Below are 16577 nucleotides of genomic sequence, written 5' to 3'. Positions count from 1 at the left end.
GGACTTAATGAGGAACACAGAGAAATGTGTAATGTTATGTCAACAGAGACAATAACACGGCTGACCTTATTGTGAAAGCTAAGCCTCACGTCTGGCTTTTAGCAGACTCACAAGTAGGTAGTGATGTGCGGGTCGGGTTTTTTCATGACGCGCCCCGCCCCGCCACGGAACCCAACCCGCCTCAACCCGCCCCGCGAACCCATATATAAATCTATGGCTCAACCCGCCCCGCGACCCGCGGTAAAAAGAAAATCGGTAAAATCATGAAGGAAAATAATCTTCAAGTATACACCCCAAGTGTATTCAAACTGTTTTATTGTTATTATTCTTATTCTTATTAGGAATACAGACAAAACAAGAGCATGTGACCCGCTCATCCGCAGCCCGCATAATTGCCTTTGAAATCCTGACTCGACCCACCCGCGCCGCAGGTTGACCCGCGGGTCCCGCGGGTTACGGGTCGGCCCGCTCATCACTACAAGTAGGTCTCTGAACACTTCACTCAACTGGAGACCGGTGACAATCTCCCAGCCTTCGTTGCTAAAACCGGGGTGGAAACAATTAAGAGTTTAAAACACCAGGGAAACGATGTAGATCTCAGGATCCGCATAGAAGCGGCAAACAAAATGATCTCGGACTTCTTTTGAGCGGCCGGTGACGTCGGTCGTCTAATGCTGTAGGATTCCACATTTTGGGGCAAGGTTTCAGCGCCATCACATGGACGTCCACTATGACATTAAACTTAAAACATTTCAAAACGCATAAAACATGAGAAAGAAAATGAGTCACGGTACTTAACCAATCCAAAGTCTCTAGGGGGCGGGCCGTCGTATGGGGGCGGTGATACGATTGGTTTCCAAAGCAGTAGATTTGTTAACAGAGTGCCGCGCTATGAGCTTGTAGATCTGCTATCTTTTTTAAATCGTGAAAATTTGTGCAACTATTTGGAGAAAAAAGAAAAAATGTAAGCAAACATTTGTAACTCAAATCTTTGCCTCTGGGGGGTCAGAAACACTCTCGTCTTAGTAGATAAAGAACAATTTACTGCCACAAATGGAATACAGTTAAGCTTGGCGTTAAAGCTCCGCTCTTGGGAGAATATTCACTGAATTTTGTCGAAGCATCCTGCTAAGCATATATTCAGAGAATGCTTAAGCAAATCCCCATAGGGATAAAGCAAAGCAAAGCAAAGCAAAGCAAAGTTTGTTGTTTACCCAGGGTGTCGGACTAAGCACGAAGCTTGTTTCCAGCCGGACCCTGCATGGAAGCCTTGCTCAAGGGCTATTCAGCGGTGATTCATGATTGATGTGATGAATTGGGGAATCGAACTAGGGACCTTCCGGTATCAAGGCCGCCCCTCTAACCACTAGGCCACCGCTGCCACGAATACAATGTCAACAATAGCAGTACATTGACATATTAGTTAGAATTAGCAGATATACATGATAACCACAAGTATTTGAGCCTAAACCAGACTCTAATCAAAAGGTGGAGGCTGGGGTGGAGGAGGAGCTAGCAAAATGCATTGGTTCAGCAACCAAGAAAGACCTAGAGAATAGAAGCCGTATTTAAAGGATCCTCTTTGCTCATGCGTGAGCTGTGATTGGATAATGAGTGTGTGACGTAATGACCACTGAGCTGTGTAACCGCTGGTTACAGCTTTGGCGTGCACGACTTCAGTGTCCTGCATGAACTAACGCTATGCTTCATATTCAAAGATTTGCACACATTTTCACGATGTTTTCAAAAATCGCAGATCTACAAGCTCATTGCGCGGCACTCGCGCTATGAGCTATTTTTGAATAGCCAAAGAGATCTAAAATGACACAGATGTGTTTCCCGGGTTGAATGTGTTAAGGGAGCTGTTTAGATTTCCCCAGACATAATCAGCAGGTGGAGCAAGGCGATGCTTTTAGGCTCTGCAGTCTGCAGCATTTAAATGACTAAAAGGAACAGCTACATTATTATTCTGTACGCGTGTGACACGCACTTTACAAAAAAATATATAGTTACTCATTAGTTCTGAACTTGTGACCTGTTAGAAAAAACAAAGTCTACATTATGAAAACTGCATTAATTCATTGAGACCTGGAACGCATCTGTGTCACTTTTTGATTTGAGCTAAAAAGCATTATTTTACACTTTGGCTATTTAAAAATAGCAGATATACAAGCTCATGGCGCAGCACAGAGTGCCGCCCTATGAGCTTGTAGATCTGCTATTTTTGAAAAATCTAGAAAATGTGTGCAACTCTTTGAATATATATTGTTTAAAGCGAACATTTTTAACTCTATTCTTTGCTTCAGGGGGGTCCCTGGAACAACATATTTTGAGATGGGGGCCAAATATATATCTTTTGGGGGGTCCTTGACATGAAAAGGATTGAGCACCACTGATACAGAAACATACGTTTTTCAGAATACTGTTGGGATTTAGAAGACATTTGTAGAATCGGCTTCAGGTCTTAATGGGTTAATTCACTGGTCCCAAAAAAGGGTCACCTGGGACCGCCGGTGGTCCCCACACACACACACATACATACACACACACAGCCGGTGGAGGAGCCATTAAATAACAAGTGTTCTGTGGTTCCCAGAATGAGAGTCAGCAGAGAGAGAGAGAGGGAGAGAGGAGCAGAGGGCGAGCGGTGGAGCAGCGGCAGAGCCCTGAGAGCTGTGTCGACTCACTGTCTAATCAACTGTAATCTCATTAGACCTTTAACAGGCCTGGACGCAGACAGCAGACTGCTGCACCTCCTACAGCAACCAGGACACATGTGGAAAAACACTGCCTCATAAAGAGAACATTATAGGTGGCGCACACACACAATCACACACACACACACACACACACACACACACACAGTCACACACACACACCAAGTGTGTGTGACTGTGTGTGCTCCGACCTCCATGGGAAACACAGAGGAGGCGAGGAAGAAGAGAGGTTTATGTGTGTGTGTGTGTGTGTGCGTGTGTGCGTGTGTGCGTGTGTGCGTGTGTGCGTGTGTGTGTGTGTGGAACAGGACACGATAAACACTGAAGCCTGGTTTAATCATGGTGTACAGTACGTGCTGAAAATAGCCACACTCTCCAGTGTGTAAATGAGGCAGTAATGAGGTGCTGGGCCGTGTCACTTCAAAGTGGCATCACAATATGTATGAGCAGGAGAGAGTGTCCATGTTTGATACGTTGATCACGTCCTCACTATGTAACTACATGTTTTATCAATTCATCAAGTCAAATCAGACTTCTGATGAACACACAGGAAGTGAGATCAGACTTCTGATGAGCACACACAGGAAGTGATATCAGACTTCTGATGAACACACAGGAAGTGAGATCAGACTTCTGATGAACACACAGGAAGTGAGATCAGACTTCTGATGAACACACAGGAAGTAGGAAGTGAAATCAGACTTCTGATGAACACACACAGGAAGTGAAATCAGACTTCTGATGAACACACAGGAAGCAACACGGAGGAATGACAGATGGTGATGATTTGGGCAAAGCCGTCTCCCTTGTTACAATACAGTAAAAGTCAAGAATGTTTTTGAAGTCCCAATACTCGATCCTAACACTTAATACCAGTGGTGTAAGTACATTTACTCAAGTACTGTACTTTAGTACAATTTTGAGGTTCTTTTACTTGACTGGAGTATTTCCAATTGTCTAAACATTTGCTTCACTACATCTCAGGGGCAAATATTGTACTTTTACTCCACTACAATTATTTGAAAACTTTAGTTACTATGCAGATATAAATTATTACATTATAAAACATACATTAAGGACTTTAGCCCTATTCTATACCTAGGCTATTTGAAAATAGCAGATCTACAAGCTCACAACGCGTCGCGATGCGACGCGTTGTGAGCTTGTAGATCTGCTATTTTCAAACATTTTTGTACTTTTGGTACTTTAAGTACACTTTGAGACCAATACTTTTGTACTTTCACTCAAGTAACATTTTGAACACACTAGGCCTTTTAACAAGAGTATCTTTATATTGTGGTATTACTACTTTTACTTAAGTAAAACATGTGAGCACTTCTTCCACCAACACTTAACACGGCGTTTCCCCCTATCCGTTCAACAAAACTCTTCCCTGGCACACGATTGGTCCAGGAGGGTCACGGCCCGTGCGTGTCCCAGCCGACACGACCTCCATGGGAACTACAGAGGACGTGAGGAAGAAGAGAGTGTGAGTGTGAGGAGGGAGGGAGGGAGGGGGGCAGGAGGACAGAGAGAATAGGCCTGGACTCGGTAGCAGAAACAGTCCCCAGTGGATCACAGTAAGTATGTGCTTGCCAGCGTTGCGGGCAGAAGAAGAAGAAGGCTGTAATGATGGGGTTCCATGACACCGGCCGAGGTCAGCCAGACGACCAGGAAAAGGGGGGGGCGGGTGGGGGGTGTGTTCACCGAAAACATTATGATGTCATCAAAGAGGGCCCGGCGGCGTGACTCATCGACCTCAGACGGAGAGGGAGGAGGAGCGGAGGAATTTTAATGAGAATGCTTTTTTACATGAGGAAGCCATAAACAGCATTCCTTCTCTTGGGAGAAATACATCAACTGCAGGGAGATGAGCGCACACACACAAAACAAAAAGAAAAGGGGGAAAAAACGCCACAAAGACATTCGTCTCAAGACACACACACACACACACAGAGCTTGGAAGCAAAGCGCCTGGCCGCTTTCTCATAAGGGAATGGGGGGGAAATTGGACTGAAATCCATTTAACCACCACAGACTCGGACCAAATTAATGGGCTTTGTTTGGTATTCTGTTTGCCTGATAGAACGCCCTGGACGGGGAGGTAATGATGATGAGGAGGAAAGGCGCTATAAAAAGAGAGCTTGAGAGAGCCAATAGAAGGCCAAAGTATGCCGTTTGTATCAAGTCCCTATTATCATCACAGGGGAAACAATGGCCTGATTCCATCCCTGCAGAACCCACAGCAAGGAGTTGAGTTTCACCTCCCAACAGCTCTACACAAAGACACGTTCTCACACACACACACACACACACACACACACACACACACACACACACACACACACACACACACACACACACACACACACACACACACCACAAATAAAGCCCTGAATATTAATTGTACTCTGAGAGGCTACAAATGTAACCAAATGGACCTACCGGTCCATTTGGTTACATTTGTAGCCTCTCTGAGTTAGAGAACAAACGGATAAATCAACAGTGAGGACTTTACTATGTGTACACACGTTGTCCTCTCAAGCTGTTATTATTGTTCATCACATCTTTATTACGGCTCACATTAGCGCATGTATCAGCTTTTAAAAGCGCGTCCTAGACTCGTCATCGTGGCTAATGGACGACGGCATTGACGAGAGGACACACTAAAACTTTAATGACAGAGAGACATTATCATAAAGCAGAGAGAGAGACACAGAGAGACACAGAGAGAGAGAGAGAGGCGCACAGGGCAGGCAAAGCTGGGCTCTGCGGAGGGCCAGAATGATAATTGAAGACATCCAAGGCGACCTCTCACTCTCTAATTCCTTTCTGCACCCCCCACCCCCGCTCTGTTGGCTTGGACCCCCCCCTCCCGTCCCCCCCGGACTACCACGACCCCTGCCCCCCCCCCCCACCCCCCTGACCTGCCAGACAGACAGTTCCTTAAGGCTTTTTTAACCAGGTTCTCCCTGCATGATAAATGCCGCCGTGCTCGCCCTATCTGCTCTGGATCTTTCTGTGAACAGAATACGACGACGAGGAGGAGGGGGGGAAGGGGAGGAGGGGGGGGGGGGGGGGACAAAGGGAGAGGGAAGACAAAACATCCAGTGTAACGTGATCGGCGTGGAGGTGAGTCACTGCCCTGAGCCCGTGGAGGAGGGCCAGGCCACACAGCTCAGCCACAGCCCTGCATTCAGCAACACACCGGGCCCTTTTATTTCACCCCCCACCCCCCCCCTCCTCATCAAAAGACATGCCGGGGGCCTCCCGGGGGGGGGGGGGGCAACCAAGGCTATACCGGCTCACTGCTAAGAGCGGTGGTGGTGGTATAGTGCGTGCCAAAAATCCTGAAGGGGGCGCCGTAAACAAGTGTCATTTGGTAGCGGCGGACATCTTTGTGGGGTATAAACAGGTTGACTTAACATTGCCCCCCCCACCAGTATGTCTGCAGCTACTATGCCACACCCCCCCCCCCCCCGTGGTGACGACGCGTTGGCACGCACTATAGCGATGCAACGCGTTGTGAGCTTGTAGATGTGAGCTATGAGCTATTTTTGCCCCACACCGTTGTACGAAGTTTAATAAAGTAGGGCGTAAGTGTTTTTTTTTCCTATATTTTTTCACATTGTTGTCACATCGTTGATACAGAAAAGAAATTGCCAAAAAAAAAAAAAACGGGATCCTCGATCGTAAAGGTAATCGATAGATTAATCGCTAAGAAAATAATCGATCCGCATCAAGCTAGCGGCTCACTGCTAGGAGTAAGTGGTGCTGGTGGTGGTTGTTGGGGGTGCTGCATGGCGGGGGCTCCGACCGAGGCTACCAACAACTTAACATTTGTCCCTTTTGGTTCCAACCGACACCTTTTTACTTAGCACCCCGTCACCTTCTGTCGGCGCTAGCCTGCCCCACCCCCCACCCACGCACGCTGCCGCACACAGTCTCACACACACACACACACACACACACACACACACACACACACACACACACACACACACGTTTGTATTACTATACTTGTGAGGACATCAACACTTTAGGACAGCCATTTTATGAATGTCATTTAAAAATATATATATTTTGCCATTTTTAACTGTAAGCCTAAAGCCGAAAAACAGCAGATCTACAAGCTCACAACGCGTCGCGCTGCGACGCGTTGTGAGCTTATAGATCTGCAATTTGTCGGTGCATGACACTGGCGCGCAACTAAGTATAAATCATGTTTAACTCTAATTCCAATCCCTAAACCTAACCTCTAAATGTCTAATCCTGACCTGAATGTTTGTCTAATTGTAAACTTATCTCTAAAAAAAACATTTTTCAACTATAAAACAACCATTTGTCTTGTGAGGACCAGGAAAACGGTCCTCACAATGTATATTTCTTCAAATTCCACTAGACTTCGGTCCTCGCAAGTATAGTAATACAAACACACACACACACACACACACAGAGTCCCCCTCCCTGTGCGTCCGTCACTCCTGACATGCGTTTCAGTCAGTCAGTGAGATCAGAGGGGAGCCGCAACAAAACCCCGTTGTGCATCTGTCGGGCCAGAGCCCCCCCCAACCCCCCCCCCCCCCCCCCACCCCATCCTGACCAGCCTTTGACCAGATAAGAGCCTGTAAGAGGGAGGCAGGGGTTTCAGCTGGAATGCAAGAACTCAAGCAATTGCTTCGACCCCTCTGGACGCTCGCAAAGAAAGAAAGAAAAAACAGAAGGCGTTCAGCGCAACAATACAAAGTTGGTTGTGAGGCAGTCAGCATGGTGGAGGGGGGGTGTGGGGGTCCCGGTGCATAGCTAACGTGAGCAGTGAGGCGAGCGGCCGTCCCCAAAGGAGCAGGACAACTTCTGTGTTCTGGCTGGAGAACAGGCATCATGGGCCCACACCCAGGGCTTTGATCTCTATAGCTTTTTAATGTGCTGACATCTTCCACCTGCAACACCACTGCGTCTCTTCCCCCGCCCCCACCCCCCCCCCCCCCCCCCCGTTCCCCCGCTGGCCGGCAGAACGCCTTCGGGACGGCAGGACAGACTTTACACGACCAGGACATGGGGGGGGGGGGGGGCGGGTGGATTCAAATCTGTAACTGCCTTTGAATTAGGGCTGGGTAATATATGGATATTACATTGATATCGTGATAGGAGACTAGATATCGTCTGGGTTTTTGCATGTCGTAATACCGTGGTGTGGCTAAAGTTCTGCCTTTTCCTGGTTTTAAATCACCTAAGCCCTATTTTATTCAACGCATCGCAGCTTGTATATCGGCTTTTTCTTTTACTTAAAAAGAACATTTATATTCACAATCCTGATGGAGCCATTTGGTCAGAATATGGTTATATTTGATTTTGTCCATATCGCCCAGGCCTATTTTGAATATGAATGCACTCCTGCTGCACTCTTATCCCACAATTATGTAGATTCTGGTGAAATGAAAAAAGAGGCTTTGATTTAAGGGAGAGAGAGTCTAGTATAGAGCAGTGGTTTTCAACCTTTTTCCTGCCAGGAACCCCTAAATTGATATGTATTTGGCCGCGGACCCCCATCTGAAAATATTTTGTGCCAGGGACCCCCAGAAGCAAAGATTTGAGTTTCAAATGTTGCTTAAAAATATGTATATATTCAAAAGGTTTGCACAAATTTTCATGATTTTTAAAAAATAGCAGATCTACAAGCTCATAGCGCAGCACTCGGTGCTGCGCTATGAGCTTGTATATCTGCTATTTTTGAATAGCCAAAGCATAAAAGGTTAAAGTGGTTAAAAATTATTGTCATGCTATATTAACACATTTTTCTGGGGACCCCCTGGAACCCCCTCAAGGACCACTGGTGGTCCCCGGACCACTGGCTGAGAACCACTGGTATAGAGCATTGTTACGTTTTCATCCCACTGACTGTGGAGAATGGTGACCAGCTGTCAATGCTACAGCCGCGCCGAGGGACCAAATAATAGAGCAGAGTCACAAACATGCCCACCTTCCCTCCCCACCCCAGACAAACAGGGGTTTCAAAGCATAGAGAGGGGAAATTCCAGCGTGCCCGCTCCTTTGAAAACAACCACAACAAGGCCCTCAGAAGTGATACTACGGTAAATGAGGCAAGTCCTGTCCCTCCAGTAGCCGTTTACAGGGAAAGGCCTGTGATCTTCGTACCTGCATGGCTAAGGCAGATACATTATCAGCACACAGACATTCCACTGATCCTGCACAGGAGAACCTTGACATCTTTTCATCTGGACTCGCCCTCCTTTCCCCTTTGTGTAGGAGCTGGATGACAACGACACACTGTTTGCCCCGGCGCTTTTTTGGTTTTGTACAAGCGGAAAAAAAGGACCCTAAGTGTGTGTGAAGGGATATCTTTAGAATCGCTGGTAATCAACCAGGGGTCCCCCAGCGGTACCTAGAGGGGGTTCCAGAGGGTTCCCATCTGAATGATCCGTAGTTAAGAACCAAAATGGACCCTTACGGGTCTGTTAACCCTTTAAGACCGGGAAAGCAGCATCAAAGTGTCATTTTAGATTTCTTTGGGCTATTCAAAAATCGTGAAAATTTGTGAAAATCTTGGAATATATATGAAATATAACATATTTAGTTCCAGGGACCCCTATGCAAAGATTTGAGTTACAAAAAAATCATTTTTTTCAAAAACAGCAGATCTACAAGCTCATAGCACGGCCCTATGAGCTTGTATATCTGCTATTTTTGAATAGCCAAAGAAATCTAAAATGACAGAGATGCGTTCCCGGATTGAATGGGTTAACTCAGAGAGTGTACAAATGGAACAAAAAATGGTCGAAAATTGGTCCAAATGGAACACGGTTCCATTTGTACCCGCTCAGAGTGAAACGAACACTGAGGATTTGACAGTGTACACACTGGGGTCTCAGAGATACACATCTGTGTCTGTGGGCCTAATGCTGGCTTTTCATGCGGAAGATTCTCTCTCTCCTTCCAAACTGTGAAACAGTGAGAGACAAAATCCTCTGCCTAAGTTGCTTGGCACCGAGCAAACCTCATAAATCAATGGCTTTGAAAAACACCCACACCTAATGCCTCTGATTTACCAGGGAGAACTAAATAACTCCTCGCTATTCAGCCAAGTCCGCGAGGTTATTAATCAGACAATACACTTGGGCGAGGACATGAAGATCCACTCTGTCATTGTTTAGCAAATAGATAGATGGACTTTTATTGATCCCGCAAGGACGTCCTTGACATTAAAAAGGGTCGAGAATCACCGCCTTAGAATCTAAGATGCTCTGGAGATATTTACTACGATGACTAACAGGAACAGCGAGGACGCTGTTATCTAGCATGCCGTTTATTTTGAGCAAATACTAGTTTTTGCACTGCCTGCCGCCCTTATTATGTTTCCATGGCACAAAGTTTGTGTACCTCTCGGGGTGTCCAGTTTCAGAGAAATCCGGTGGCACGCAGAACAAAAGCCATTCTGGATTTCATAACCAAGCGCATGGAAGGGAACACAATAAAACACTGGTCCAACACATGTTGTTATCATCAGCGTCGGTATCAATGATTTTCAAAACCAACAACGTGGAAACACGTGACGTGACGGACGACGAAAACAATTACGAGAGCAGGCCTGTGTGTTGACTTTCCCAGGGAGGAGTGCAGGTAAAGGAGAAAGAAAGAGAAAACATCAGGATTTACTGAAGCAAAAAAAAAAAAGAATAGCATTTAAGAGCACAAAAACAGCAGCAAAGCAAGGAGCTGTCATGACAACAACCTGGCAACGTCAGGCCACGGTCTCATCTTACACGTGGCTGTTCCAAGTTATGCATTGAGCATAACACACCCACACATTTCATGTCAACCTGTGTTTTTCTCTCTCTGGCTCCTGAAAAAGGAACGGAGGAGCAGACGGTAATTCCCATTTCCGCATCGGTAAGTCACGTCTCTCTCTCTCTCAAGAGATCTGAGAAAACAGCAATTTTCTATCTTGTTCCTGTAGTTAACTGTACCTTATATGAATCAGGGCTGCAGCAAGCTTAACCCATTGAGACCTGAAGCCGATTCTACATGTCTCCTAAATCTCAACAGTATTCTGAAAAACGTGTGTTTCTATATCAGTGGTGCTCAATCTTTTTCATGTCAAGGACCCCCAAAATTATATGTATTTGGCCACCGACCCCCATCAAAATATTTTGTTCCAGGGACCCCCAGAAGCAAAGATTTGAGTTAAAAATGTTCGCTTTAAAAATGTATATATTCAAAGATTTGCACACATTTTCGCGAATTTTCAAAAATAGCAGATCTACAAGCTCGTAGCGCGGCACTCGGTGCCGCGCTACGAGCTTGTATATCTGCTATTTTTGAATAGCCCAAAGTGTAAAATAATGCTTTTTAGCTCAAATCTCAAAATGACACAGTTCCAGGTCTTAATGGGTTAATACAACTATAGCCCCCGCCCCTACCTGTTTCTCTCACATACACACACACACTGTACAAACTGCACAACAACAGAGAACCTTCTTCTCAGTGAAAAACAGACTCCTGGCAGATGCCAACGTCAGCAGCAAACTAAAAGAAAGCACACAGACCCTTCCCTTAGTATGCTGCTGGAGGAGCCATGGCTGCAAAAAAAAAAATAGGGAGAGGAATCATTTGTTGGCTCAACACGCACAATGTTCTCAATCACTGTTGTTCTGTCAGCCTGGGCTCTGCTATAGTCAGCTGGCTGACTTTATGATCACCATTTACTGTTTATCTGGAGCAAAGATTAGAGGCAGCAGTAATGCAACACACTGCTGTTAATCCACACAGATTTACTCTTGTTTTGTTTAAGCTTGACCCCCCCCCCCCCCAGCCATGGGAAAACATGCATTCATGCTCGCTGGTACATTTTAAAATCCCCCCCCCCCCCCCCCACACACACACACACACACACACACACACAGTAGCTACTGACCCTGACTGAGGTGCTCTTGGCCTGAGCGCGTTGAGGCTGCGCTCCCGGGGCACCCTGTTCCCTGGGTCCGCCGCCCTGCACCCCCCTGGCCCCGGCGGCTCCCGACGATGTACCGTTGGCGATCACCACCACCGCGGCGCCCCCGGGTCCTCCTCCTCCGGCCCCCCCCCTCCGGGGTCTCTGCTTGATGCCGTCCAGCAGCCGCACCAGGAGGATGTTGCTGGGCAGCTCGTCCACGGCGCACTCCACCAGCGTGCGGCACTCGGGGCAGCGCAGCTCGCCGCGGGAGCCCAGGATGCCCTGCAGACAGCGGCGGCAGAAGGTGTGCTGGCAGGGCAGGACCTTGGCCGTGGCGTCCAGCCGCTCCAGACACACCGGGCACTCGAGCAGGTCCAACAGCACGGACTCGTCCATTCTCTCCACGTTTGGTGCCTCTCTCTCTCTCTCTCGCTCTACTACTACTACTGCAGCAGCAGAGGAGACATGGTGCTGATAAAAAAACGTTTGGGTTTTGGCAGCAGAAGCAGAACTTTCACGTCACTCCCATGCCTCGCCTATGGCCATGGCGTCTGCATTATCTGTAAAAAAAAAAGAGTTGAAATATGCTAAATCATTCGGCTGTAAAACAGGAGAAATAGGTCATTGCCCAGACAGATGGCGGAGGCAATTCTAGACTGTTGCTTTGCGATGCCGAGCACAAGAAACGTAATCTCACATGTGAATTTACATCATTACAACGGAAACGTTACACAGTCGTTGTAATCATAACCTGACGCACCAACACAGAGCGGGCTGTAACTTTAGTAGTTAGAAAACATTGACAAAGAAAACCACATTGCCCCATTTACTATCTAGGAAACCTCCATACACAAACACTTACACTCACACACAGGACCACAATGGAAATAGTCTCTTTGTGCTCATTGTGTTTTATCCCTTTGACAGATACGTACACATTATGCATATCTCTGCTGTCTGGCAGAAACCAGCTAACTCCAAAATGTTCATTTTTCAGGAAATGACCAAAACAAAACATAAAATGGAGTTAGGTGGTTTTGTTCATCGTTGATAAGAACAGCTGAATGGACCTCCAAGCTCTCAATGATGTTGGAGGTCAAAAGGAGGTGGAGCCTGGAGTCAGCAAAACCAGCTAACTCCACCCCCCTATGGTGGATTTAGCTGGTTTAGCAGAAAGTTTGAGGATCCAATGGAGTTAGCTGGTTTTGTCAGAAGCGCTTTTTAATACCTTTCGTTGGTTCAATATTTGTTTAATCAACACACAGACACAAAGGGTGTTCAATAGCAAAATAGGAAAAATGCAAAATCGGAAAAATGGAGTTCGCTGGTTTGTGCTGGACAACAATGATTATGCATGTTGTCAATGAAAGATGTCAAAGCAAGCAATCCCAGTATACTGTCTGTAGCTAAGACTTTGACACTTTGGGTACTGAGAAAAGCGCTATATAAGTCGGATGTATTATTAAGACAAAGAGTTTTTCTTACTCAGTCTAAAGCACATCTACGTGTTCTGACATCAAATGAGCAACATGTTAGTCAACATAACATGAGAGATTACAGGATAAGGCACAACAGTAGGACAGGAGTGAAAGCCAGTGATTTCCCTCACAAGGTAACCTACCTGTCAGCTTATCTGGCCTGTCATATATTATGGAGTAATGCAACGCAATGCAACAGCAATGTAACAGTTCTGAAGTCTGTTCCTAACAGCAGGACAGGAGTGAAAGCCAGTGATTTGCCCCACAGAGCTGAGGTTATGTTCACCAGTAAACCTACTGTATCTGTCAGCTTGGAGTAATGTAATGTAACACTACAGTAATATAGAAAAGGTAAAACGGTAAAAAGGTAAAACGATGTTAATGGGTCTGGAAGTAAACATTCCCAGCTCTCACAAAGCCCATTCTGGCGTGTTTGGATGGAAACCTATAACTTAAACAAGTCGTACTTGTACTCGGCAGCCAGCAGTGGTGGAAAGTAACTAAGTATATGTACTCAAGTACTGTAATTTAGTACAATTTTGGGGTATCTGTACTTCCAATTTTCAAATACTTTTACTCCACCACTACATCTCAGAGGCAAATATTGTACTTTTACTCCACTACAATTATTTGAAAACTTTATTTACTAGTTACTTTGCAGATTTTGATTATTATAATAAGACATACATGAACCACTTCAGCCGTATATACATTTCAGGCCATTTGAAAATAGCAGATCTACAAGCTCACAATGCCTTGCATCCATTTTTAAAAGATGTTTATACATTTGATAGATGTTTATATATATTTGAAAACTTTAATGGGACATTCTGTATAATGAGTACTTTCCACTTTTGACACTTTAAGTGAATTATACTAATATACCTTTGTACTTTTACTCAAGTACATTTTGAATTCCGGACTTTTTCTTGTAACAGAGTGTTTCTACATTGCAGTATTGATACTTTTACTCAAGTAAAACATTTAGTGAGTACCTTTTCCACCACTGCTCAGCAGCAGAGCAGCCAGTGAAACATTGTAGCCAGCATTACATAATAATACTCCATTACACTGGCTACACTGTGACCATAGACATAGACATGTAGTTGTTTTACTGCAGTAAAGACTCTAGTAAAGCTTTGTTTAAAGCAAACATTAAAAAACAAGTCGTTTAACTTCAACGTCACAAGTTCAAAGGACATTTAAAAACTGTCCTAGTACAGTTAGCTGGCTATGCTAACGGGCTAACTTTGATATGTTTATAACGTTACAAAGTAACGGGAAGGAGTTTGTTTTGTCGTGTTTTAAACAATGGTGTAAACTAAAGTAACTAAGTATATTTACTCAAGTAGTAGTTAAGTACACATTTGAGGTATTTTTTTACTTTACTGGAGTATTTACAAATTTCCTGTAATGTTACTTCTACTCCACTACATCTCAGAGGCAAATATTGTACTTTTACTCCACTACAATTATTTGAAAACTTTAGTTACTTGCAGATATACATTATTATATCATAAAACATACATTAACCACTTTAGCCCTATGTTATACATAGACTATTTACAAACATTTGAGTACTTTAAGTATATGTTGATGCCAACACTTCTGTACTTTTACTCAAGTAAGACATTTAACAGCCCTTTCACTTGTAACAGAGTATTTTTATGTTACGGTATTGCTACTTTTACTTAAGTAAAACATATCAGAGTACTTCTAACTTCTTCCAACACTGATTTATAAGTTGATAAAGTTGTTTTCTAGAGGAATTATCGACACTAGTGTCGTATCGCGATATTCATTCGGCACGAGCGCGAGGCAGTCGCTGTCGCTCGCTCGCGCTGGCCAGAAAAAAAAAGAGGAAAGAAAGACCAGATCTACAAGCTCACAACGCTTCGCATTGCGACGCGTTGTGAGCTTGTAGATCTGTTCTTTCTTTCCTCATAGTGTAGTGTAGTAGAGTGTTAGCCCCGTTAGCCGCTACTTACCAGAGTCTCTCTCCCTTCCTCTCTCACTCTCTCTCTCTGTGTGGTAAGTGGGGGTCTCTCGCTCTCCAGGACCCTCAACACTCTTTAAAGAAGAAGAAAAAGACCCTCTTAATGTTAATAAACACCTCCTATAGGAGTCTCAGTGTAGACACACTGGACAGAGGAGGAGGAGAAGCTGTGCTGCTGCTGCTCCGCTGTGGAGGAGCGCCATGTCCTACTGACTGTGTGTGTGTGTGTGTGTGTGTGTGTGTACTACAGACTGCTGTGTTGATGGACTCTATGAAAGGGAGGAGGAGGAGGAGGAGGAGGGCTGCCCCTCTGGTCCGGGAGGAGGGCGTCGATTTGTCGGATGATGTGTCAACGCGGTACCCCCCCTCTAGCACGCGCGGGTGCGTGCATGTGGCATGTGCGCGGCACGCACGCGCGCACACACATGCACGTGCGCGCGCACGCGCACTCCCCCACACACACACTCTCCCCCCCCCCACACACACACACATCCATAACATAATACAGAATAATACACTCATCCACACACACACACACACACACACACACACACACACACACACACACACACACACACACACACACACACACACACAATCAATGGGCTTTCATGAATTTCATGAAAGATTAGACATTTTAATGTTTGAATTGTTATGGAACATGTACACTAATGATGTCATTCATTTTGTAAGACTTTTTGCCCCTTTAACACTCCCGGGTCCTGCCATTTCTCTGTTTACCAAAGGAGATTCCAAGCCAATAGAAACTAAAGCCTTTCCCCTCCTGGAAAGTTTGCACTCTGACATAGAAGCTATTGTTCTTGAATTAATAATAATACAAATAGAATAAAGTTTGCAATCTTCTTTGAAATGACCAAACCTGTCTACCAATGATGTCATTGGTAGACACAAGGTAAGTTTCTGAACTGTGGAGAGCCCTCCTCTGAAACACTAGTACTTACTGAGTAGACACAAATGGTGCCATCTTATAGTGAGCATCATGAGGACTAATTATATGAAGATAGGTTGAAAATACGCAAAGTGGTCCATCACGCACGCACGCACGCACGCACGCACGCACGCACGCACGCACGCACACACACACACACACACACACACACACACACACACACACACACACACACCCCTTACATAGGCTATATACATTATACATACATATATACACATACATAATAGAGGGTGGGCCGTGGGGGCACTTTCATTACAAATGAGTCCATGAGATAGAAAAGACCTTTCACCCATTAGCTGCGATAGGGCTCAGCTGCACCAAGCAGCGAGAGAGAGAGAGAGAGTGAAACCATAAAGGATGTGATTTACATTGATCTCACTCAGAGGACGCCGCACTTTGACAGGGAGGGCGAGGAGAGGGGGGAGGGAAGAAAAATGAGCAATAAAGAGTAGATTTATATGGAGGT

General features: G+C 45.4%; 1 protein-coding gene across 1 annotated transcript in view; it reads right to left on the bottom strand.

Annotated features, from left to right (window-relative positions):
* Nucleotides 1-15324, bottom strand: part of sh3rf1 (SH3 domain containing ring finger 1) — a 98492-nt gene extending 83168 nt beyond the window's left edge. The window contains exons 1-2 of the mRNA XM_084067040.1: nucleotides 15134-15324; nucleotides 11650-12227 (exon numbers count right to left, since the gene is read on the bottom strand). Of these exons, the coding sequence (XP_083923166.1) occupies nucleotides 11650-12063 (414 nt within the window). The 5' untranslated portion in view covers nucleotides 12064-12227; nucleotides 15134-15324. The remainder of the gene's footprint in view (nucleotides 1-11649; nucleotides 12228-15133) is intronic.
* Nucleotides 15325-16577: the final 1253 nt, after the last annotated feature.

This window comes from Gymnoscopelus microlampas, assembly GCF_963454915.1.
Source record: "Gymnoscopelus microlampas genome assembly, chromosome: 9".
Classification (NCBI taxonomy): Eukaryota; Metazoa; Chordata; class Actinopteri; order Myctophiformes; family Myctophidae; genus Gymnoscopelus; species Gymnoscopelus microlampas.
This window is presented reverse-complemented; position numbering and strand designations above follow the sequence as displayed.